General features: G+C 38.5%; 1 protein-coding gene across 5 annotated transcripts in view; it reads right to left on the reverse strand.

Annotated features, from left to right (window-relative positions):
* Positions 1 to 26,043, reverse strand: part of LOC145996924 (uncharacterized) — a 102,061-nt gene that overhangs the window by 43,739 nt on the left and 32,279 nt on the right. Inside the window, exon 1 of one of the 5 annotated variants that reach the window (XM_083133495.1) lies at positions 16,689 to 16,818. The exons of 3 other annotated variants lie outside the window; for them this stretch is intronic. Coding sequence is in view for 1 of the 2 variants with exons in the window: in XM_083133494.1 (XP_082989620.1) it covers positions 1,908 to 1,917 (10 nt within the window). In the remaining variant the exon portion in view is untranslated. Of the gene's footprint in view, positions 1 to 1,907; positions 1,998 to 16,688; positions 16,819 to 26,043 lie in introns of those variants that run through there. One more of the 5 variants, XM_083133494.1, reaches the window with a different exon arrangement.

A 26,043-nucleotide genomic window follows, 5' to 3' on the forward strand; every position in this document is an offset into this window, starting at 1 on the left:
CCCTGTAAGTGAATTCTCAACCTTCATTCTTTATTTTTAAGTCATTGTTTTAACAAGTAACTTTAGAATTACTGTACTAAAACCGATAACGCTGACTCCCTTTAATCAAGAGGGCGCATCTTCTATTTCCAGTGAAGTTGCATGGCACAGTGGAATTAGTGTTGCCCACGAGACGAGACTTTGGCCTGTCTCGTCTCGTGGAAATGTTCTCTCTCTCTCTCTCTCTCTCTCTCTCTCTCTCTCTCTCTGTCTCTTACTCTCTCTCTCTCTCTTACTCACACAAGTCTTTCCAATGTTTGTGACACTTTTGCCCTGTAAGTGAATTCTCAACCTTCATTCTTTATTTTTAAGTCATTGTTTTAACAAGTAACTTTAGAATTACTGTACTAAAACCGATAACGCTGACTCCCTTTAATGAAGAGGGCGCATCTTCTATTTCCAGTGAAGTTGCATGGCACAGTGGAATTAGTGTTGCCCACGAGACGAGACTTTGGCCTGTCTCGTCTCGTAGAAATGTTGTCTCGTCTCGAAAATATTCGTTTGTCTTATGACACATGGTCAATCTCGTCTCGTCTCGAATTTTTAAAAGCCTGTTCCGTCTCGTCCCGTGGGCAACACTAAGTGGAATGAGTCTCACTTTAAACTGTAGGCCCAGTCTCTATTTGTACGCAAAGTGGACCTAAAACAAACTTTGCGAAACTTTTTCACAAAACTTGTGATATAGCATAGTATGGCTGCATTGAATACGTAGAAAATGCTACACACTGTATTTCCAGTTACATCCTACGACATTCGATTCCCGACCTCAACACTAAAGTTCCCGGGTTCGAATCACGATCTGGGCATGGGTGCTCCTTGCGAGTGTGCCTTCGTCAATTTCACTCGATTACCAACCATCTTCATTGTGTTTAATAGCCAAAAGTGACAGATAAGCAATTTTAAGAAGCAGAAATACAAAGATAAACCGATGTCGCCTTGACAGGTTCCCGGTTCGAGGCCGGTAGAGGTACAGTCACCGGCAATAAAAATGGGATACATAGATCCTGAAATGTGTTGTGTGTGTTGCCTAACTCCGCGGCGATAGCCGAACTTCTTACTGAAAGGTGACTATGGAAGTTGGCTTATCGCCTTACAGTCAAGCTCAAGCATCACACACAAGGACCATCTTTATTGCCTGTGACTGTACACAGTTGTTTGGACCCCACTTTAAACCAGAGTTGTTTAAGGTCCAGGAATTTTTTAATAAATTCAATTCCCGTCCGGGAGAGAAAATCAGCAAGTGTAAATGGTTTCTGGATCTTAAAGAACCTTTTTATGTATAAAGTATTTCAATTCGATCCAGGAACCTTTTTGCAATTAAACAATACGCAACTTGGACCGAATTTAAATTGTGCGAGAAAAAGAGGTTCCGGTCCTGCAGGAACCCAATAGAACCCATTAGAATTTATGTGTTCCTGAACCTTTAACAACGCTGATTTAAACTTTAGGTTCAGGACATAATATGAACTTTTAAATAAATGACAACCTAATTTGTGTGTGTGTGCAATTTTTGCTCAACTATCAAATATTTGAATTCACTTAAAGGTTATTTCACGGTGGCTCATGCCCACCCTTGTCCACCAGTGGAGACGCCAAGGTCGCTTACCATTACAAATGGAACTCAACTTCAGTGGTTTACAACTGCCAGACAACACGCCGTGACAACTGTTTCTGAAGTACATTTCTATGTTCACACACTTCAGGCAACAAGAGCGCGCGCTTGCATAATCCAATCACCTGTTTTGCTCGAGTTTCAAATTCGAAAAACACACAACCCGTTTCCTTTCTTGCACACTTACGGTGCTGTTATGAAATGAAACGATTACACGCACATAAAACAAGACAATGATTCCGAGCAAGCTACTTACGTTCCTCCATTATGAAAGATAGTATCTTCGTAATTCCCGGATCTTGATTCTTGTAGCACAAGACACAGAGTGTTGTGTCAACGACTGCAACAAAACGTTCTGTTCACTCAGAAATGGGGGGCGGGGAAGTGCAACGAGTAGACAAGAACGAACAAGCATGCGCAGTGCGCAACCACAAGCGTCCTTAGAGTCACTGGTCCGCAACGAAATGTACACAGACATTACGAAACCTTCTTGTAGAAAAAAAGTACAAGTGAAGAAGGTTTGAAAGATGACAAAGAAAGGACGTTCAACAAGATTGTTACAAAAGGGTGTATTCAGAAAACATTGAAATGTAAACATAGTCTTGCGAATTAACGCCCTTCACCTCAAGCGTCAATGAATAATAGCCATATTTGCAACATACTTCAATTAAATATTAACCTAAACAGCTTTTCGAGTTTTCAAACACATTCAGTGTTGATCGCGAACAATGGGCGCACACGCAGTCCGGCAAATTGTCCACGACTATTATCATTGGCTTTTCCCTTGCACCCTACGCGTCTTTAAGGAACTAATTTTTACGTATGCTGTTGCAGAGGTTTTCATCAGCTTGTTTGGTGTTTTGTTTACACTCTTGAAGTTCCCATTCCGTAAAATCAGGCGAGTGAACATGGTGATGGACAATTTGGTATTACTTATGCATCCAACTGTACAATAGTTAACAGCAGACAAATTGTCCATCGGTATTTACGTTCTTTCATCATCTTCATTATAATTGGCTTTAGGACACTGCGTTGTACAGTGGGATCCATGAGTATTACCGTTCAAATTGCCCATCACCATGTTCGTGCACCTTATTTGACCCAATAAGAGCTTCAAGAATTAAAAGAAAACTCAAAACACACTGTTGACAACTTCTATACCAGCATACATAAAAATCCATCGCTTAAAAGCACATAAGATGTAAGAGAAAAATTGATGAAAATAGTCATGGATAATGTGCACGGTAATACTCATGGATCCCACTGTACGTCAAACAGCAAAATAAATAGTACGCGAATTGTCCATCACCATTTTCAGTCAGTCCGTTTTCCACAATGGGATCCTCATTAATAGAAATCGAAATACGAATAAGCAGAGAATAACATCTGCTTCACATCATCTTTAAAACAAGACCGGAAGTAGAATAAATAAGAATAAAAATAGTGATGGACAACTGCAATTATCTTTGCCGTTGGCTTTACAGTCATATAAAAAATATTTTTCCCATAGAGTGTTCATGCAATAGTCTTATGTGGTAAGTATTTCTTTTCACGACTGTACATAGGTTGGAACATGTGTCGCCCTAGTCGACCAAGTGTTTTTCAAACACTAATTGAGTAATCTGTGTAAAAATAGTATGTGGTCAAGTCCGTCTTCCTTAAAAGATGTTTAAAAAATACGTTATTGCTAATATCATACATGTAAAAGGTTTTTCCAACTGATTTCTTACCAAAAGAATAACGTAAAGATATTTGGAATTTTGCAAAAATACAAGAACATTGTAACTCATTGTAAAAGTTCTGTAACTATGAGGATGTACAAACAACAATAATGTCGTCTTGGGAAATTGTAAACAAATTTTCTGTACAAGAGGGGAAAGCTCTGTAAACTCGGGGGACACTTTCCTGGTTGCTGAAAGGCTGGTGATTTAGGGAATCTCTTGTGGGGAAATATCTTTCAGCACTCTTCGGGGCGGCTTTGCTGAATTTCAAGGTGGATATTTTTAACCCAGACTCCGAAAGGGCGCTTCTCTGCATCACCAAAAGACTAGGGTTTTAAACTACGGTATAACTAATAGGTTTCGGCGACCACAAAAGGCAGAAGGTGCGTGTCAAACAGGTTGCCTTTTGCTATTTTGGGCATTTTTTTAAATTCTGGAATTGTACATTGTGGCAAAGAAAACCACTGCACATGGTGATGGACAGTTTGCCTCTTATTAACTAACTAACTAACTCTCTAGCCTTCTTAAACCCGAAGGTTCATGGCTGCAGCAACACAGGCCTTCCATCTGTCCCTATCTTGAGCAAGATCTATATACTCTTTTCCATCCCTACCGATTTCCCTTAGGTCCATCTCAACGTTGTCCCTCCATCTTCGTCTTGGCCTTCCTACAGGTCTCTTACCATCAGGTTTCCCAACAAGAATCCTGTATACTCCTCTTTCTTCTCCCATTCGTGCCACATGGCCTGCCCACCTAAGTCTTCTTGATTTAATTATTCTAATAATATCTGGACATGAATACAAATTATGTAGTTCTAAATTATGTAACCTTCTCCACTCACCTGTCTCCTCATCCCTTTTAGGTCCAAAGATTTTCCTAAGGATTTTATTCTCAAATACTCTCAATTTATGTTCCTCTTTCAATGTAAGGGACCAAGTTTCACATCCATATAATACTACAGGCAAAATTACTGTTTTGTATATTTTAACTTTTAGTTTCTTAGATATTAAACGAGAAGACAAAAGTTTATGAAGAGAGAAGTAACATGCATTTCCTGAATTAAGCCTACTTTTTATTTCCTCTTTAATATAATTTTCATTTGTTAATATTACTCCTAAGTATTTGAATTTGGAAACTGGTTCAAACGAGTTGTTATCAATAACACTGGTCTACATATGAAATATTTTTTTCTGCTGACTTAGATATTTTAACTGATTCTATATAATTTGAGGTCGCTGATTCCAAATATGTAGTCAGAAAAAGTGTATCACGTCACAATTTTTCACAAATCACATTTGAAAATTTTCACAATATTATAATACTGGGCTAAACGCCAACAATTTTCCATATACATATCTGCACATAATGAAATAATAGGACTAAAAATAGGTGGCGTAGCTGATAACAGATATTAAGTTGCATTGTTTCACAAGTCACATTTCCAAATTTTCAGAAAATTATATCCGGCTACATTCCAACAGCACTTGCAAAGAGATTGCGTCGTAGTCAGATGTCCATGCAGAGTATCACGTCACGTTGTTTACAAACATACGTTTCTATTTTCCCAATAGGGAGTTCTTAATGGACAAAAAGTTTTAGGCAATTCCGGCAAATTGATCAATTTGTTTCACGAGCACATTCGGTCAACACCTGATGCCTGTACTTATGCTAAACTTAACATACACCACAGAATAGCACAACATGCATACCTACTTAGGCAAAAATTTTCGTTTCTTTGATTTTCTGGAGTAGGTGGCCTCAGGAACGTCACGCTTCAAGCACCAGCAATAGTCGGCCATCATGTTTTCATTCCATCTCCCCTGATATCGGTGCTCCATGGTTTTTATGTCTTGGTGGAAGCGTTCGCCCTGTTCTTCAAGATTGGACGGAAATACATCTAAGTGGCTGTGCAGGAAGTGAAGCTTGGCACTCATATTTACTCCTAACTTTTGAAACGTCACCAACAAATTTTCAACTAGAACCTCGTAGTTCTGCGCTCTGAAGTTTCCAAGAAAGTTTGTAATGACATCAGAAAAGGCACACATGCATTTTTCTCTGTGCGGTTCATTGTTTGTAAGAATTCTTCATCTTTCATTAGCATCCTTATCTGAGGACCATCAAAAATACCTGCTTTGACTTTCTCATGCGTCAATGCAGGAAATTTTGAGCAAATGTATTTAAAGCAAGCCCCATTCTTATCCAGAGCTTTTACATACTGCTTCATTAATCCCAACTTAATGTGCAGAGGAGGAAGTAACACTTTCTTAGGATCAACAAGCGGCTTGTTCTGGATGTTTTTCGCCCCGACTTCAAAGCTTTTCCTAGCAGGCCACAGTCTTCGTACCCAATGTTCGTTCCTTGCTCGACTGTCCCATAAACACAAAAAGCATGGATATTTCGTGAAACCTGCTCGTTGACCAAGTAACATTGAAATGCCCTTGAGATCTCCGCACACAAGCCAACTGTCATTTGCATACTTTATCTTTCGAAGCAGTTCTTTCATTGTTTCGTAGATTTCCTTCAAATGTACGGAGTGGCCAACAGAATGGATGCTAACTTATTGCCATTATGCAGCAACACACACTTCAAACTCCTCTTCGAGCTATCAATAAAAAGCCTCCATTTTTCTGCATTATACGTACATCCCATAGCTTCAATTAGTCCCTTCACATTTGTACAATAGACAAGTTCTTCGTCCCTTTGAAAATATCTTAATAGATGCCTCTCTCTGTCCCGATACATGTTCCAGACGCTAACATATTTCTTTCCTTTAGTCTACACAGGTCCTGCATACTTTATGAGGTGCCCAGGATTTATCTTGGTCACCCAATTTAATTCTGAAATATGCACTATATGCTTTCCTTACAATGTCAGTAATATTTGTCCTTTGTTTTGGGGATAACAATGCTCGAATAACTGATTGAAATAATATTCATTATAATATTCCATGTGCTGCCATCTTGTGACCTCTTTACGGACTACGTTGTTTCATTGCTCTAAATATACATCCCTAATCTTAGATAATTTTCTATTTTCCTCCGAAACCTGACGTGATAGAAAAAAACGGATTTCGGTTTTGGATTTACCACCCCCGAATTACTAAAGAACAACCATCAGCCTCCAGTCAGCAAAATGGACGTAGACCAGTGTAATTAGATTTTGATTATTACCTAACACTTGGTTTCGGCCTGTAAGCATATATTTAGTTTTCTCTTTGTTAACTTCCAAACCTATCTCTTTAGCAGTTTTGAAAAATATTTTAGCATTATTCTTAATTGTATTCACATCATCCCCCAGTAAGTCTACATCATCTGCATATGCTAACAACTGAGTCACACCATTTAATTTTAGTCCTTCTTTAGTTTCTTTTACCTTACTTACAGCATATTCTAAGGCAAAATTAAAGAGCAATGGAGATAATGCATCTCCTTGTTTTAACCCATTATGAATTGTAAATTTGTCAGACATATTAATACCCACACGAATTTTACTTTCTGTTTCACTGGTGCATATTTTTATCATACTAACAAGCTTCTTAGGTATTCCAAACTCTACTAATATATTATATAATTTGCCTCTTATTATACAGGGTAATTCAAAATGAATCGTACAACTTTACAGTTATTATGACGTTACTATTTTTGATAGAAAATCAGACAAGAAGCTGATCAAAGTCCCTTGATGCATTTCTCTGTGAATTTTGATTCACCGAAAGTGCATCATTAAAAATTTATGCAATTTACGTGAGACTGGAGTCAACATGTTTGTGTGAATTTGCACGTTTTGGGTTCAGTGTGTACCTGCATCCTGAGATGAACCGACTACCACCCAGTAGCGGTTGGTGGTCTGTGTCTATGGTAGTGCACCTCAGCACCCCGCTCAATAACTCACACCCGTTTTTGCTTACACAATTGTTTGAACAGAAGAACTTTTCAGGTTTCCCTACTAGCTTGTTGAAAACAGTGATAATAGTAGCTTACTTTCAAAAGTTCGAGGCTCAGTCGACGTGAGTGACCGACTGGATGCAGAAATGCTGGTGAAGCACGGAAGCAAATGGAAGGTGAAGTGGCGTGGGAACATTTGATGTTCTGAAGGAGATTGGGGTTCAATTAAAAACTATAACAAAAATTAATTGCATTACAGACTTATTTGGGTGTGCACATGCGACTGTGCTAATAGGCAGAAACCGCCACTGCTCCCACCCCTCTCCCCACCGACAGTTTACTAGTGGTTTAAATTTGTGCCTAGAGCTGAATAAAGAGTCATCTCATGCGGTGCGTTTTCTAGGGAGGTAGTCTATTGTACTAGGTGACGCGCAAATTTTAGTTCCACAGGTATCTGATTTGCTTCTATCCACTATACTGATCGCGAGCACAATTGGTGGTTGACCTACGTTTTTCTTCATAGCTCTATCTGTCCACCAATCGTCTTTGTGCCTCGATAAGTGTCAAGAACTTCACTTGCGAAGTAAAAGATGTAGGGGTAACATCGCTATCCCGTTATAACGTTGCCAAGCGTGTGTCTGTTTATGTCAGTAGCTTTTTAGCTTCTTTGTGCAGTGTTTTGGTGTTTTGTGTACTAATTTTCCGTACTTTGTGTACTATTATACACCCTTTAACCAGTAACGGCGCTGGTCAACTCTCTTCCGTTTTAAAGTACGTTTGACAACATGCTGTGTATCCGTCGCTCACCTGTTTCGTCCCACCAGGAACTTTAGGTGTCTTGTGACTCAAAATGTCCGATGTCAGTCGAAGAGAATTCAACTGATCGCTGATTCGTTGTTTCTCTGCGGTATTCGCGATTAAAATTATCCGACATGCCATCTGGTGAGATTTTCCGGAACTGCTCTACGTAGGATACTATGTTGCGTTGAAGTCGTTCAAACCATGGGGAATGTACGAAAAAGTATCGTCTACTTTTCAGATTATTGCTCTAAATTGTCTTGTGGGTCAGAACAAGTGAAAAATTTTCATGTGTGTTTTCATCCCCTGGAATCAACAAAATGAAATTTGTAAATAAATTAAGGAAAACAGAATTGATTGGCAGAAGACTGGCATGGGGAATAACATTAAAAAGCGGCAAGGAAATTACAAAGAATGCACGAGTCTGCTCACTTTGTTGTTCCGAAAGATGACTATGACTTACCATGAAAGTAAAGTTTAAAATTTTACTTTAATAATATAACAATTATAGGTATTTAGAAGTCACGAAGCGTCTTGCCAAATGCATTCAGATAAACAATGTAGTCATGTATGAAATTGGACCAGGTGCAACTCGATTAATTGAGAATATGAAAATTGTTTGAGAATGAATTAATGTCCTAAATGTAACCGGAAAAAAAATGGGCATACTAATAGAAATTCCAGTTTCATTCAGGAGGATGCCCCTTTTCAGTGAAGATAGTCTGGTCATGAAATAGTTAATTCTATTATTATTATTAAACCAGCCTGCCTCTTTGGAGGAAGAACTGCAACGATATGTTTGCATTTTTGCTTGCCGAAGCTTTGCAAGTACAGGCTAATTGCCTGTTACAGATGATACAGCATCGCTTTGAAGGGTCAGTGCTCTGTGCATTAGTTTCGTTGTTTTCCGTCTTATTTTTGCCTATATTAATTAAATGCTTCGTTCTCACCACAGCTTTACCTTCGTTATTGATCCTGGAATTCTCATTGCATTCGAAATATTTAAAAATATCTCGTAATTTCGACGTTGCCATGACAACACGATGCTACTAACTGAATGTAAACAAAGACTTATCATACATAGAGCGGCCATATTGGAAGCGACACTAGCGCTCAGGTAACTAGGAGAAGATAATTAAAATAGCTTCAACGGGATTTTGGCTAGTGAAAACTATATTATATTATAGTTATGTCCGTTCATGGAAGTTGTAACTACAGAATAACTTATTTAATTCTAGTTTTTACTATAGGCATTCGTTAGAACTGGTAACTATTTAACCTTTCGTGCTACATTTTCAGTGTTATTATTGTCTGCATCCATTCGTGGATCCAATATGACGTCACGAAACAAGTTTACATACTTAATTTTGAAATGTTGTTAATTTGACGTCGTTTTTTCTCACCTCCTGGCTAATCACGACAAGTATGGTGGCTGTGATGATTATAACATGGATGAAAGGATAATCACAAACGCACGTGAACATGACACAGAACACAAAACTCCACGCAGAATAATTCTGGTGCCAGAATATCTTTAGTCTCCAAATGGTGTTTGTTCTAGGCGGAAGAGAGGTCACACCCTAACGCGCCAAATATATTCTTAATTATTATTAACATATTGAAAATCTTGAAATCTATATTGTGAGTACATAGCATTTTGTTAATGTGCAGCGTAAAATTTGGAAAAAATAATTTAATTCAAAAAATATTAACATTCAATAATCAACTAACACTAATGTACAGAGTGACAGGGTTAGTAAAACATGAGTGGGGAGAAGCAGGGAATACTTTGTGTGGGGGGGCAGTCATATTTGTATACACCTAAATACCATACAAAAATGCATAGCTGGGCTGAAAGATTATTTACTTATTTATTTATCCTGTTTTCTTTGTTTTTGGGGTGGTGGAGGACACTACCCCTCTTTTCGAAGCCCTCACTGAACATACATGTGCGAATATTGTGGTTTTATAAATGGAATATAAATTTATATTGGAAGTGTTCGGGCATATTTTAAATGTACGTGTAGACACTAGATGGCGAATTTCTTACACTACTTTTTGAATCACGTTTACGTTTTTAGTTTTTTTATTGTGCGTTTATACTATATTACCTATCTATGTGCTTCAATACACTGCATTATGCAAGGGTCTTTATGTCATTCTGCGTATCATACAGTTTTCCATTCATTAATGCAAGTGGCTAGTTTCCATGTTCAAATTACTGGCGAGCGTCTTTTATATTCCATCACTAAGGCACACCCTTGAGATGCAAGGATGCTAGTCTGTGGCACAATTTTACCACAGATAGACGTGTTTAGGTAGATGTGGAACTCTGGAAGAAAACCTCTGTTCTAACCTCCTGCTGGGAAATACTAAGGAAGTTCAAAATAATCCGCTGACAGACGCCACTTGCACTGTTGGTTCTACTTCTTCTTATAATAAGGAACAAGAGATGCCGCTGCTAAATTTCAACCGTGTCGAGGGCTAGGTCTGACGTCACCACAATCAGTGACCGGAGGGATGGATGTTTCCTAGAAAACTTTCACCTGCGAAGCCTCATTGAAAACTAACCGCGAAGACGTGACTTTTACTAGTAGTTAGGAAATGATATAATAATATACGTCTATGTAAAGACTAGTTTCTGGAGAATGCCTGGTTATTATACTCATTCCTCAGAGCTAAGTTTAATACGTTTCATTGGGGTGTTACTAACCGTCCAAGACTGGTACTTTCATGTCCCATATGAACAAATTATCCTGGAGAGAATTCTAAATTTATCGAAGAGCAATGCAACAGTAATTCAAAAATTCTGATTCTGCTATTGCAAACGAGAATCAGAATTTCCTATCAATTTCCAAAAATGTCAATAATGATGTTCTCTGAACACACAAATTATTAAAATAAACTGGATGGAAACATACCTGAAACAGAGAAACAAACCAAAGAGTTGAAACAATAGCGAACCTTTGCTGAATTTGGTTCGGTTAGCAACACTGCTGTAAAATGTAATATAGGTACTGTACTGAATGGGTTGAGTGTAGGGGGGAGGGAGAGATGAAGTCATGAGGCGCTTGTTATTATTGTATTTGAGATTGTTATAAAATTCAAATCATGTTCAAATGGAAAGCATGAAGCCTTTATTAGTTATGCGTGTTTGTCCTTACGGCAAATTTCATCTGTCATATTCAGATCTAAGTCGATAATAAAAATACATACATGTGGGAGGAACGGTTTCCGTGACAACTTTTTTCTTCAACCATTAATTAATTAAAATTCTGCAAACGAGCAATACCAATTTTCTTGGGTCGACCTCACTGCGTACCAAATGAAAAACTGAATACTCCTGAACCCCTGTATCGAGACAAGAAGACACTTGGCTCGGTCTCGTGCCAAGTTTTAAATGTGTAGTATTTAATTTATAAACAACATCTATAGCTATCACCGCAAACTTTCACAGCATATAGGGGCCAGGATTCTGTGCCTTGACTGGTAGTAACAATGAATCCTGGAATCCGATAATGGCGTTTCACATTCATAAGCACTTTAAATTATCCCCATACATTATAAATTGTATTCAATTAGTCCAAACAATACATCAAAACTGGAAAAAAACACTTAGTAATATTACACGCAATTCCCAGTTGACGAGTGTGCAAGGAAAGCAATGTGTCATCCGAATATTACGGACGTATCATTATACTACACTGCTCTTCGCCCTAGAGCAGAGAAGAAAATTTTGAATGAATGGTGTAATTGGTGGCGAAATGAACTTGTAACAGCTGGAGAATCATGCAGATCATTTGCTGAATTCAAGCCACACAAACTATGGTTTCATCATGTCAGTGGTACAAGAAATGTAATTGTTTTAATTAACAGACTGAGATCGGGTAATTTGTGTACCGCAACATTTATTTAGAATTGAAATAACGAACAACAAGAGATGTGAATGTGGCTCGGAAAGTGTAGACGCGCAACATATAATACTGAAATGCGAAAAATATAATAGAGAGAGAAATATCTTGTATAAAACTTACTATAATTTAATGGTTCACTTTCCAATAAATTCCGAACCATGGGTTATAGTTTGTTAACATTTTTAAAAAAGTGTAACATGCAATTGTAACACTGCTGTAAAGGGGGGAAAGCCGGATATTTTAAATGTAAAGCAATTATGTATATTTTATGTGTGTATCATAATGGACAAAACTGACTTAAATGCTGTTAGGTCCAAGATAAAGGAATAAATTAATACATTTTTGCAGAAATTGACATTTTTCGGTGTTTGCAGTTGCAAAAAATTAAGGTCCCTACCATTGACATATGTCTACGTCATAGCAGAATCCTTGAAATTCCTATTCCTATGGAAGACAACAGGGTAGTGGAGAAGTCAAGGCTCAAGAGGTGCTATAGTTGTCTGGAATTTCTGTAAAAACTGCATTAATTGTAAGAAAACTGACAAAACTTCTCGAAAAAAGGTTTTCATGTAATTGGTATTATTGATTAAGTTGGTGTTTTCAGTCCACTTTAAGCACATTATGACTAATTGGGACTGGGCCTACAGTTTAAAGTAGGATCCGAACTACTATGTGCCTCCACCGGGTATCGAACCCGGTCCCTTTGATTACACGGCGATGACGCTACCACTGCGCCATCGGTGAGGCCGCAATTGGAATTATTGCCTATTCACTTTATAGTATTACGAGAATTGTTCTCAATGCATATAAACATGTTCATGGACGTTTGGAGCTTAACTTTTGGGGACGGGGTGAAGAATCGAACTTGGGGCTTACATTTGGTGGGCGGCGGGGGTAGGATTGAATAATTTTCTATCCAGTAAAAATAGTATCCAGGATGATTTGCTAAATAACTATTATATTTGCAAAATCACAGATATTACTCTATAACACTTTCCTCATCAGGTTTCAGGAGAATAACCAAAGGATCCTTAACTTGAAAATTGTAAAAATCTAAAAATTTATGAGCACAAATGCTTCTTTGCCCCCACCAAATTACGCCTATATTCATCTTCAATCAAGTTATGTTTATATAATGAAGTGGAAAAAGCAAATATTGGTTGATATCTTCCCTCATGGAGTGTTGAGGGTCCTCAGAACCCTGAAAACTTGCTATTGTAGTTCGTTCATCGCCTTAGAGTTAAGCAACACACACAACGTCATGCAGGATATCGAGGATTTTGTGTGTTAGATGTCCCATTTTTTGCCGGTGAGTGTACGTTATGAAAATCGTTTGATATAGTCAACAACGAAAGACATATTTTCGACAAATAAAACTTTTAAAACATGTCAAGAAGACTCTTTTCCCAACTTGAGTATCAGGAAATTACGCACCGTTTCTACTTACATCGTAAGTACTCGTACTTAGCTAACTTATTAGAATATCTACTTACATTACTTGTAAGCATGCGCTTGCATTCCAGTACAGCAAGGCCAAGTGTGCGAATTAATAGGGGGTGTCGGGGATCCCCCCGACAAAAAGTACCGGGTGATCCTTTTGAGATGTCAGAAAAGAAAACCTTTATACACAAGAGGTTAATGTACGTATCTGCGAGCAGCTTGTTGTAATATAAGCAGAATGGATGTAAGTTTCGAATGAGTGGAGGTTTACAGACTTCAGCCACATGGCGGCGCTACTGTGCATGGTAACATAGGTGGTGATCACGTCACAACAGCGCACACAGTATGTCGTATGGTATGCGAAATTTTCGAGTACTACGTGCATGCTACTGCCGCCATGCATCCCCCCGCAAAAAGCTTAATTCGCACAGTGCCTAAGCGTGTGAATTCCTGTTGCTCTATTTCGTGAGTACATGTGTGTGTGTTGTTCAATGTAGATTGTGAGGTGTAGTATATTAGCTTCGAAGGAAACCATTCTCGACTAGTACGTTAGAAGAGAAGGAATCATTTCCAGAGGAAGACCAATCCCCTATACTGCTAACCCGTGGCAACAGACTACGTTAACAACCTTTAAACCTTCAAACTACAGGATGTTTGAGTGGTTATGTGGAAACCTAAAGCTTCATAAACTTATCTCTTGACATCGTTTACTGTTTTTTACGAAACGTGTTGATGCCAAAGTGGATTTGTGAATGTTGGCAATTTGTGAAAATCACGAAACTTGTTTCAATCATCTGCTTTCGTCTGTTGCATTAAAAACCTTGGGCAAGAGGCCAGTTGAAGTTCAAATAAATTACAACTGCATCAGGACATTCACCTTTCACCTTCAAATAGCCAATGTTGGAAGGCCGTCTTGAGGGTAAAGAGACGTCAAGGTAACAGTATCTATATTTCAGTATAACGTAACAGGTAGAAACATTACATTTTTAATTATCTTAATGTTTCTGGTGTGTAAGAGGTGATCCTTTCAGAACACAACACAAACGTCAATCCTTCTTAAAAACAGTAAACAATGAACTGCACTTTGCAGACCAGCAAGGCTCTGACGACTGGACTCAAGGCCGACAAATCCACCGTGGAATTTGTGCAGTCTTTGTGCTTATCCCTTCATCCATCTCATTTTATCATCACTCATCCTCATTCTCGCGATTAGCCTAAAGTTGCAGAAAACCGAAGTAAAATAAATTAATTCAATCACTCAATGAAAAACCTTAATTCATCTGGCACTTCTAAAACAACGAGAAATGTTACAGCCCGCAACTACTTGTAAATCTCTCATTTGCGAGAAGCTTAAATTTTTCCACGGTTGCCAGACCACAATCTTTCTCCGTGGTCGCTTTAATATTTCCAGAAATATCACATTTTATTGTAAAGCTATAAATGCATTGACGTCAACAACAATGTATGTTAAGTACAGAACAGTCATATTTCACCCGAATACTATACAATTAGAGAAGTGTTTTAAACACTTTTGTTTTGCACATGGCAACCCTGATTTCATTTATGCACTGTTGTAATTATGTCCTTCTTGCTTTCTTTCTGCAGTCAAACGAACAATATCAAGTTTCTGGAGGCAGTGGGGGGAGGAGGGATTGCCTACCTGGAAAGGCACCAAGTTTTGAAAAAGAGGTGGATTCAAACATTTGAATCATAAGTTCACAAATGCGGCCCCCATGGCGGAGTGGTTAGCACATCGCGCTATCACGCTTCAGGGGACCCGGGTTCGAATCCTGACCTTGGCATGGATGTTTGTGAGTGTCCATTCATCAATTTCATCATATCATCACTCATCCCCATCTTCGCAAATTAGCCAAAAATGGCACAAAAATCGAAGTAAAAGAAAGCAAATCAATCAGTTGTAAGTTCACAAAAAATCTTAACAATAGTCAAGAGAATTCTTTGCGGCATTGGGAGGTGTCATGGGTAATTAATTTACTTAAAACATGTTTTCGGTTGAAAAAGCCAGAATAAATGTACAAGGCCCCCTTTGATGAAAAAGCTTAATAAAGTGTATCGTTAGCTACTTGCATACTTAACATAACACTGTTTTTTATCGTAGATGCTTGCCATGCCTAGTCATAAATAAGAACACAACTCAATGCTCAATAAGGCTAATCAGGACTGGGCCTACAGTGTAAAGAGGGATCCAAACCACTGTGCAATATGCCTATACCGTGTATCGAACCCAGGATCCTTTGGTTCCAAGGCGACGACGTTACCACTACGCTATTGAGGAGGCATACAACTCCTTGTGAGTTGTGTTTGGTAAACAACACTCCTCCACCACCTAGCAAAATCGACACTTGTTCATTGTTGCCGCCGCACCGCGAGCCAATTGGACGGAGTCTGGCCAACAAAAACCACGTGAATAGCATAGGAGAGACGAATAAAGTGCACACCAAAATCGAGACTTGTCATGGCGCGTTAAGTTTCGCCAACTTTGTTGCCCAGCCCTCTAGTTCGTATTGTGGTCTTGTCTCCATGTCTTGGTTGTCTCTTCTATTCGTGTTCCTGTCGTGTTACTTGGGTATGGGAATCTTGAAACATTGTATAGTTATATTTCTACCGACACGTATTGCCTTAGGTCCAGGTAATAGGAGCAATAGACCTAATTTAATCTCATTCGAACCTGACGAGTTTTATGTAGTAAACTTTTAATTAACAGTAATTAAAATGTTTTGATTCGGTAGACTACGTAAACACTCACTCATCCAAGTGTTTTCCAGACATAACACTGCTTGATTTTTCTCTTCATTAAATAACATTATAAACTGGCATATTGGATTTGTTTCTTAATTAAGTCTAGGCATTTTGTGAATGCGTCTTCTTGGATCTCGTTTGTCTATGGTATTTATGGTCGGATTATGTGTGGTGAGGTTGTTTTGCCCAGAATTTCAACAAAGCATATTCACGTATTTCTTTAAATCTGTTATTTACTGACGTAACAATAATAATAACAACAACACCATGACAAATTTTTGGGAAGGGTTTGACCCCCACGGGCCCGCATAAGTCGGCGCCACTGCCTACCTGCGTCCGAAACAAAAAACTGAACACAAACAAGTGCTCGGCACACCTTCTTCCGTCTATGTTCCTGAACAGATGCATAAAACAACATCAACACACGCTCACTTATGAAAGATCACTAGTTCCGCGTGCGCCCTAATTCTGATGACACCTTCTGGTTCTTTACATGTAAGAAAAGGAAGTGAAAACTCACCTGTCAAAGATGTATCGCCCTACAACACATCACCGCGAACATATGAGGACACACGAGCCGGATGCCAGACACCCTGGGAAAACACGCGCCGAGAACACCCAGCACATACTGACTCAACAGCCAGCGACACCGTTCCATACTTTCACTGCTCTGGCCGAAGCACCTGGCTGCAAAACCGGAAGCGGGCCAGTCGAAGAAGAAGAAGAAGAAGACCTTCAAGTCACAGGCTAATAATGGATCTACGTGATGGACGGGAGTGCTTATTTGCGTTGAATCGTAGGAAACAGCCAGTTGGCTAAACGATCTGCTCAAAGCGTAAGACGTGACAGTGGCTGAGAGATTTATTTCGTCTTTATTTCTCGCAGGAAATGAAGAGATTGTTTTAACTTTCCCCCTTTCTCGACTTTGTGCCAGGCAATTCGCAATACTTGGCACACAAAACTGATTCGGCTCGGTGAAAATACCCTTCGCCAAATAATCCCAATAAAGGGTTCACAAGACAGAGTAAAAAACAGAGTTATAAGCGTGGGGTCAGTTTTGCGTGGTGGCGATTGGATGCCAAAACAAGGGGGGACAAGGACAGTTTATTTTCTCCTGGTAGACAAGCCTTTGCATTAACAGGCTAGGCTAGTGCGGGAACAAAACGAGGCAAAATGTGGAGGGCAACTGCTCCCCCTCATCGCTACATTTCGGAATTCAACATTTTTCAAGGGTGCTTCAATGAAAGACAAGCGTTTTCAAATACAACAAAATATACATGTGTTCTTAATGGCACAAACATTACAAACACAATAATATGTAACTTTGCATATTGTCGCTGTTAAACAACCATAATCAGTTTCATGTTTTAAGCATTACAGCATGTCTGCCTCCTCCGATGGCTTAGGGGTAACGTCATAGCCTTATAATCAAGGAGTCCCGGGTTCTATACGGTGCAGGCACACTTAAAACTGTAGGTCCAATCCAGATTGGCCTTTCTGTGGATAAAATGGACTTTAAAACAAACTGAACGGTATTTTGTCTGACAGGTGACTGAAAGCCTAACAGATGAGAAGATCAATGTTTAAACATCTGAACGTTTATGGTACAGATTTCTACACGACTGTTGTTTTGGAACTTCTCAGTGATCTGTTGCTGATTTGCAGATTCTTTGGTTTTCAGATGCTACATACAGAAAGTACAAAAAAACAATTAAATCCATAGACTTGAGACCGATCTCACAATCAGTACATTCATAAAATGCCGTAACCGCATGTTCAAATCCATTCCACAAATCCAAGTTTCAAAAATGGTGTAGTTTTGTTGAACAAATCACAGCCAATCAGTGTTGCCAACAGCATGAAGGAAAATTCCCCGGTACAAACCAAAAGCTAGTTTATTGAAACAGACGGTAGGAGCAGACGCCACCCCGGTCGACCAGACCGCTCCCCTATTGTCTCCCTTACCTCGCAAACATAGAAAACCACATATACATTCTGCACTAGCCATAATATTAATTTTCTGTATTGTACTTAGTGGTAACCGCCTACAATCTCTGGGTCCCTTCCCAGTCATTAATTGACTGATCTGGTTTCTTTTACTTAGCATTTCTGACACTTCTAGCTAATCGCGAAGATGAGGATGAGTAATTATATGATGACATTTATGAAGGGACAGGGTCGGGGCTGACTCCTGGTATCCTAACGCGCTGTGCTAACCACTCCACCACGAAGAGCGACGTCACTGAACAAAGTGTTACGGGAAGAGTAACTCCTAAGTCGCTGCCTTGTATGGGTGTTAGTGTTCCTGCATGAATTTAGTTTTAGAATCCTTCACTCACATCGTAGCGATAAGCCAAATCTGACAGAAATGGGTGATGCTGAAAAAGACAAAGACTTACAAGACAGAATTTTGAATTCTAAGGAGCAAGGTTTTGTAATATTGATTTATAATTTCCCATCATTTAGAGTGGGTGATGTTGTTCAATTATTGCCCCTGGGACATTTTGCAATACAACATGAATTTTTGGATCCACTAGTTACCAAATAATCTGTTACGCATTGGTTTCAATCACAGCCATGTTAAGGTTCGTAACATTTATACTTATAACATTTGGTAATTTTTAAAAAGTGAAGCAAAATAAACGAAAGAAAGCAACTTGATAGCAGTCCCATATTCGTACGCACCTACACATACAACTGGTCCTGTTCAGGAGGAATGCTGAAATGATTCCTTAAAAGAAGACCACGTATGCTTTATTCTTCCCTTTATATCCACGCCATTTCTCAATTACCAATCTCTGTTAACCCAGTGCTATAAACAAGAACTTGAGGAAAGTGACGAACGCCGAAAATGTCTAAAAATAAAGCATTGGAAACTATCTTTCATTGCGTACTTCTTTCATGTCGCATAATTTAAACACCAATCTTCCCACCTTCTTCCTTGAAGATGGAGGAGAATTCTTTTTGTAAACTGTGCTTTGATGAAAACGTTTCTAAACTTTATACCCAGTCGTAATAAGACTTTAGCTCCAGAAATGTAAGACCTCTCACGCAAAGTATGAGAGTACTAATTTGATTTTGCCCTAGCAGTGAGACAGAAATGCAACATCACTACTACTTCTTCTGAGGAATCACGAAATTTCGGTGCCATGATTCTGGGGCGGGGAATTTCCTGTCCCGATCCTGATTTCGGGAAATTATTTCCCAAAGGAAGCGGCGGAAATATCTTGTTAATTTACATTTGATGCGAAAATAATTACTTCAGGAAGAAGAAGTATGTTGATATAGAGATTCTCCATATCTATCTACAATCAAGAGTGGGCAGACCATGTGGTACTAATGGGAGAGGAAAGAAGAGTTTACAGGATTCTTCTTGGGAAACCTGATGGTAAGAGTCTTGTAGGAAGGCCAAGACGAAGATGGAGGGATAATGTTGAGATGGATCTAAAGGTAATCGGTAAGGATGGATGTATTGATCTTACCCAGGATGGCAATAGATGGAAGGCTTGTGTTGCTGCAGCCATAAACCTTCGTGTTTACGAAGGCTAGAGAGTTATATGTGTACTGTAGATATATATATAGTTTAAGAAATTCATGACCATGTCAAAACCATCAAAGTGCACGCACCTGGATATACACATATGGGATCTTAACTGAATCAGACAAAGAAAATGAACTCACCGTTTATCCTAGATTCTGGAAGAAAATACCTTTCGTCTGTGCTGAACCCACGACGCGGAGAAGCAAATGTCTCAAAGTCAGCGTCCTACCTTTGAACCCTCCCGTCGAATGCAGCGGTGGGGAAAAACCCTGGTTCCAAAAAAAAATCATAATTGCACGTGTATTTTCCAGCGGATTCGGACCGTGGTTTGCTTGCGTCATCGGAGCTAGGTTGTTGCCCTTGGCACCGTATTGGGCTCTGGCGGTAGGTCCCATAATCATGGCCGTGCATAACGGGTAGACTTTTCGTAAGCTTTCGATTTGGTACATCTTTGACTACTTTTCCTGCAGATAGTTTCATCCTTTGTGGTTTGGAATTACAAGAAACAGTTGCTTTTTCGATACATGCTAACTGTAACTCGCTTACTTTTGCAAGTAACTAGTAACGAAACTAATGACAACGTACTTACTTTTAAAAAAGAGCAACTTTTACTGTTACTTTCTCAAGTAACTGTAGCGTAAGTAACAGTTATTTTTCCATATATGGTAAGCGAAATGTAGTTAGTGCTTTCTTAAAGTAGTAGGAATGACTACGTGGTAAGCTGCTGATTGCATCGCCCACGCTCTTTCAGCTGGAAATTCAACAATTCTTCTTAGTAGAGAAGTATTTTTTCAAGTTGGTCTCATCCGAATTTCATGGCCATGTACGTAATGATAATCGCTTGGTACGTGGTTTGTGAGAATGGGCTGCAGCCCACCGTGAAAAAGACAGCCCACACTTCTGCCAACTCAAATAGTCCAAAATAACCATGTATCATAGAGTAAGAGTCATATATAAAGGAAAAACAAAGATAAAGATTTCGTAATCAAGGAGTCCCGGGTTTGAGGCACATAATGGTTCGGATCCAACTTTAAACTGTAGGTCTAGTCCCTATTAGGCTATCTGTGCATAAAGTGGGTTTAAAACAATAATTAAATTCAAGTAAGATAAAAAGATAGAACGAGAGACAGAGGAAGAAATATCAAAGAGAAAAAGTAAAAAGGTACAGAGAGAGAGAGATAAAAAATGTATAAAGACAGGAAGAACGATATAGAATAACCGGAAGATAAGAGAAGAGAACAGGAGGAATACAGAAGCAAGAAATGGGAAAAAGAGAGAGAGAAGGAAAATGCAGAAATAGAGAAAAGAAAGATAATACAAGGAGGACAGAGAGAGAGAAGGAAAAGGGAAGATAAAAATAGAGAACCGAAGAAAGAAAGAGAACAGAATAAATACAGAAAGAGAGGAAGAATGAAATATAGAATCTGAGGAAAGATAAATATAGAGAGATAGGAGGAAAATGCAGAAAGATAAAGAAGAAAAATAAGGCAGGAATGAGAAGGAGAGAGAGAGAATGAAAAAGAAAGAAAGAAATAGTATACCGGAGAAAGACAAGGGAACAGGATAAATACAGAGAGGGAGAAAGAAAACAGAGAAACCGAGGAAAACCTATAGAAGAAAATAAAGAGAGAAAGATAGAAAGACAAACCAAGTTGATAGAAAAACAAACTAAGGAAACATAGAGAGAGAGAGAAGAAAACTACAAAAAAGTGGAAAAATAGAGATATCGAGGAAGATAGAGATAGAAAGAGAGAGAGGAAAAAGAAATAGACAAACGGAGGCATAAGGAGAGAAGTAAATTAAAGAAAGAAATATAGAATGGAAAATACAGGAGAGAATAAAGAAATACAGAAAGGGAACTAGAATATGAAAGACGGGTAGAAAGACAGTGAAAAAGAGAAGGAAATAAAAAAAACATCCGTGACTACAGAGGTATTGAGGCCCGTCCCTTAGAAATATTTGACCATCCTCAATCCTCCCGAACGAAATTTTCTGTTGACGCTACTTACTAGTGTACAGTTAGGCTTTTGTTTCAAGGTATTTACGTCTAACTTTGTGAAGAACTCGAAGAAACGAAACCATGCTTCCGTTTGTTTTTTCTTTTCTGGAAGCTGGACTGACGGAATCTTAGTGAAAGTGATATAAAGGACAGTGCACTTGACCTAAAAGCAAGTCTCTGCTTTGTTGGATGTTAAACATAAAATATAAGCTTTAATATCATTCTATGGTTTCACCTAAAGATTTATTGTGTGGATTCTGCGTAAGCTATATGAATGTACAGTCACGCGCACTTCTGGGTTGCAACGATTCCATCGTAAAAAAAATAAATATCCACCTTGCCGTGAATGCACAGTTGTAGGTGTGAAAGTGGGGCTCCATGCATTCTTGAGCTCGACCATACGTAAGTTGAGGTTATTAGCATCACACTTCGGCCGCTTTAGCCTCTCTCTTCCCAGGTACAAATTCGTTATAGCTAGATGAACCCTAGAGCCGCTTCTTATGCAGGATCATAACCGTAAAAAATCCTAACTGAGATTTTTTACTCCTGGAAGTGAACCCAATAACATCGACACGTTGGAAGAAACTTATATAAAAATAAACTTCTAAATATTATTTGAAACTTTCATCCCAATCCATTTTAAGAGAAAGTGTGGTCCATAAATTTGAATTTAATTTAAGGAGATACCCTCTATATCTACTTTGACATCTAACAGAAGACCATATTTTAAAGGTAGGGTGTGTCAAAAATATGTAGGTCTTGAAGCGATACAGATCGCAGTTGTATTTGTTAATAGCATATTTTTCAGCCACATTTGGCTAATTGTGAGGATAAACGTTGATCATAAGTAGACCTCGGATTTTTAGTCTCTTAAAATCCTAAAATAGGTCCAAAAAACCTAAAATAGGTTCTAAAAATCCTAAAATAGGTCCTAAAAATCTAAAGTTAGGCTCATAAAATCCTGAAGTACGTTAAAAAAATTAAAATAGTTCAAAATTCCTGAAACATGCTGATTAGGTATAGTCACCGACAATTAAAATGGACACCTATATCCTGAAATACGCACTATCTTGCATATGTGTTGCCTAACCCTACGGCGATGGAAGAACTTACCATTGGAAATTTGCTATTAAAATACACTCTTCGCCGTATAGTTAGGCAACAATCTTTCTATGTTATCCACAGTCAAACTTCGCAATTTTGTCTGTGAGGATCATCTTATATGCTGAAAATAAGCTTTCAACAAAAACATAGTCAGTGGTGCAAGCTTCAATGCTGAAATGTTAGTTTGCAAGGCTTGAATGCCACAAAGCACCGAAGTGGCGCGAAAGTGAGCAAGACCATACAGATCAGAAATTTGCACTTTGGATTGTACAGGTAACAGTGGCACCAGACATTTTGCTTTGAAATATCACCATGGACTTGGAGGAATTGAAATCGACAGAGAGTACGTTTCAAACACGTTCGTCACTGAATTTTGTCGTGACCAAACAAAGCAAATGCCTCTGCGTTACATCAAAATTATGTAAAACCTTTAAAAATATATATAGAAACCTAAAAAAGGCTTCATTTAGGCACATAAACCTAAAATAGGTTCTAACAGGCAAAATAGTTTTTTAGGCACTATAAAACTTCACCAGTTGTTGCGTTTTTTAAACGAAACGCTGACATAACTTACTATTTCTTACATACCTGTAAAGGAAATAATAGGTTAAAAACCTAAAGTCTCAGGTCTAATCATAAGGTTGTTTGGACCTTCTGGGACCACTCTCTGTCTAGGTTTAACAGTGAACTAGAAACAGAAAACAGGACATGCCCTTTCATAGATAATCTTAAAGTCTGGTGGTGTTCCCGGCGTACTCATTTGTGTACAGGTGAGGTGATTGACTATAGTTACAATATTTAACACACAAGTGAACGCGTCGATATGTTGACTCGATAACGTCACAACAGTTCCGAGTTTCAGCCATCATGAATTTCTTAATCTTTCACCGTTTTGATTAGCCAAAACTGACAGTGAAATAAGAAAAAATACGAAAACAGGAGTCAAAGGTGTTCATTATAATGAGAAGTATAGCGCCATAGAATTTAGTACTGCCCCTGGTCAGTAGCGGCTTCTGCCTATTCGCCCATTGGCACGTGCACAACCAAATACATCTGTAATGCAAAACATTATAATTATACGTATTTATTGAACTCTATCTCCTTCGAAACATCAAGTGTTCCCACGCCGCTCCACCAAGAGATATGGTGGAGAAGCCTGCGATCAGTGATATCAACCCGCGTCGACCTAGCCGTACTTGGGGCTTGAACACAATGTTAGTTTCGCTCCCTATGACGTTGTTGAAGCAGTCGAGTAGAGAACGCTGATTGGGTCTTTTGGCTTGAGCGCCGTGTGAGGAGAGGTTGCATCATTTACGAAAGCTGTGAACGCAGCGATCGGTGTGCGAGCAAATGTAGTGTTGCAAACCAATTCCATTAGAGATCGTGTGACAGAGTCGAGCCAACCCACACATCATTGCAAATTGAGGGATTTTATCTTTTTTAGAAAATGGTAATTTTGATGGTATATTGTCCCTCTGAGTGTGTCCCGTACATGAAGAAAAGGGGGAAGGTGAGGAGGGCAACTGAAAGCGAGGCGGCTGTTTTAAACATGCCTGCTATCGCCTTTGCTTAGTGCATCTTGGCCAAAATAAACGGTCTCTGTGGCGCAGTAGCCTAATTATCAACCCACGCGGAAGGAGCGTACATCAATCAGCCAGCTGTTTTGCATTGTGTGTTCTGTTCCTGAGTTGCAAAATTGTTTAGCGCTGTCAAAAGCTAGTACATGTTTCAGTGCAAACTTTTTGATTTCATGATGAATAGGAAAACTGTACATAGCGAAAGCAGAGAATTAATATTTAACGTTCTTGAATTTTTGGAGGGAAGTTAGCTACAAAGCCTGTAGCAACTGCAGAAATATATAGATACAGCAGAAGGGAAGGAAAAATTCAGAAGTACGAAGCAAGGCATTGTGAACTGAGTGAGTACTGTGATTTTCTTTAAGATTTATTATTCTGTTGATTTCCCTTGATTTGCTTGGTTAGATCAGCCTGTAATAAGAAATAAACAACAGCTAGATAGATTACAATTGATTTCCTCCATGTGGTAATTGTTATTATTCTCCTTGTTCATTAATAACAGCGGAGTGGTGGATGAACTTTTTATGAAATAAAAAAGACATGTCAAGAAACAGCAATATAAGGCCATGGATGTTCCCAAGGTAAAATATTCCGGAGGTAAAATAGTCCCCCGTTCGGATCTCCGGGTGGGGACTACTTTGGGAGGTTCCTGGACTAAGGATAAGATCTACTTTAGGAATAAGGATATTAAATTAGGCACTTAGAATGTTCTGAGCCTTTACCGGCCTGGGGCATTTCAGTCTACAGTTAATGAGATAGCTAAGTATAAATTAGATGTAGTAGCTGTCCAGGAAGTTAGGTGGCCAGGAGAAGGGAATTGTAAAACTAAAAATTATACTTTTTTCTATGGTGGTACTGAAAATCATAATTTTGGAACAGGCTTTTTCATAAATAATAGAATTATCTCGGCTCTTAAAACAGTAGAATTTATTAATGATAGGATATCATATGCAGTTTTACAGGGTAGGTGGTGTAAAATTATTTTAATAAACATACATGCTCCAACGGAAGATAAAGATGATAATACTAAAGATGATTTTTATACAGAGTTAGAACAGGTCTTTGATAAATTTTCTCAGTATGATATGAAAATTCTGTTAGGTGACTGTAATGCACAGATTGGCAAAGAAGAGACATTTAAACTCACGATTGGTAAAGAAAGTCTTCATGAATTAAGTAATGATAATGGTATAAGATTGATTACTTTTGCAACCTCAAAGAATTTAATTGTGAAAAGTACCACTTTTAAACATAAAAATATACTTAAATATACCTGGTCTTCTCCAGATGGTAAAACTCATAATCAGATAGATCATATTCTCATTGATAACCGAAGGCATACTAGTATAATTGACGTTCGTACACATAGAGGTGCTGACTGTGCCAGTGACCATTATTTAGTAATTGCTAAATTAAGAGAAAGACTCTCAGTGATAAATCATAAGCAACAAAATCTAAAAGTTCTAAAATTGAATACAGGAAAATTTGCTGATGAAAGAATTAAGAAAGATTACAAAATTAAACTGTCAAATAGATTTGATGTTTTGCAGGATTTAAATGATGATGAAAATATAAATGAAACAGATGTAAATAAGAATTGGGAACACATACGTAATGCAATATAATCAGCAGCTAAAGAAAGTATAGGATACCA

Source organism: Lepisma saccharinum, chromosome 13 (assembly GCF_977018435.1).
Source record: "Lepisma saccharinum chromosome 13, izLepSacc3.1, whole genome shotgun sequence".
Taxonomy (NCBI): Eukaryota; Metazoa; Arthropoda; class Insecta; order Zygentoma; family Lepismatidae; genus Lepisma; species Lepisma saccharinum.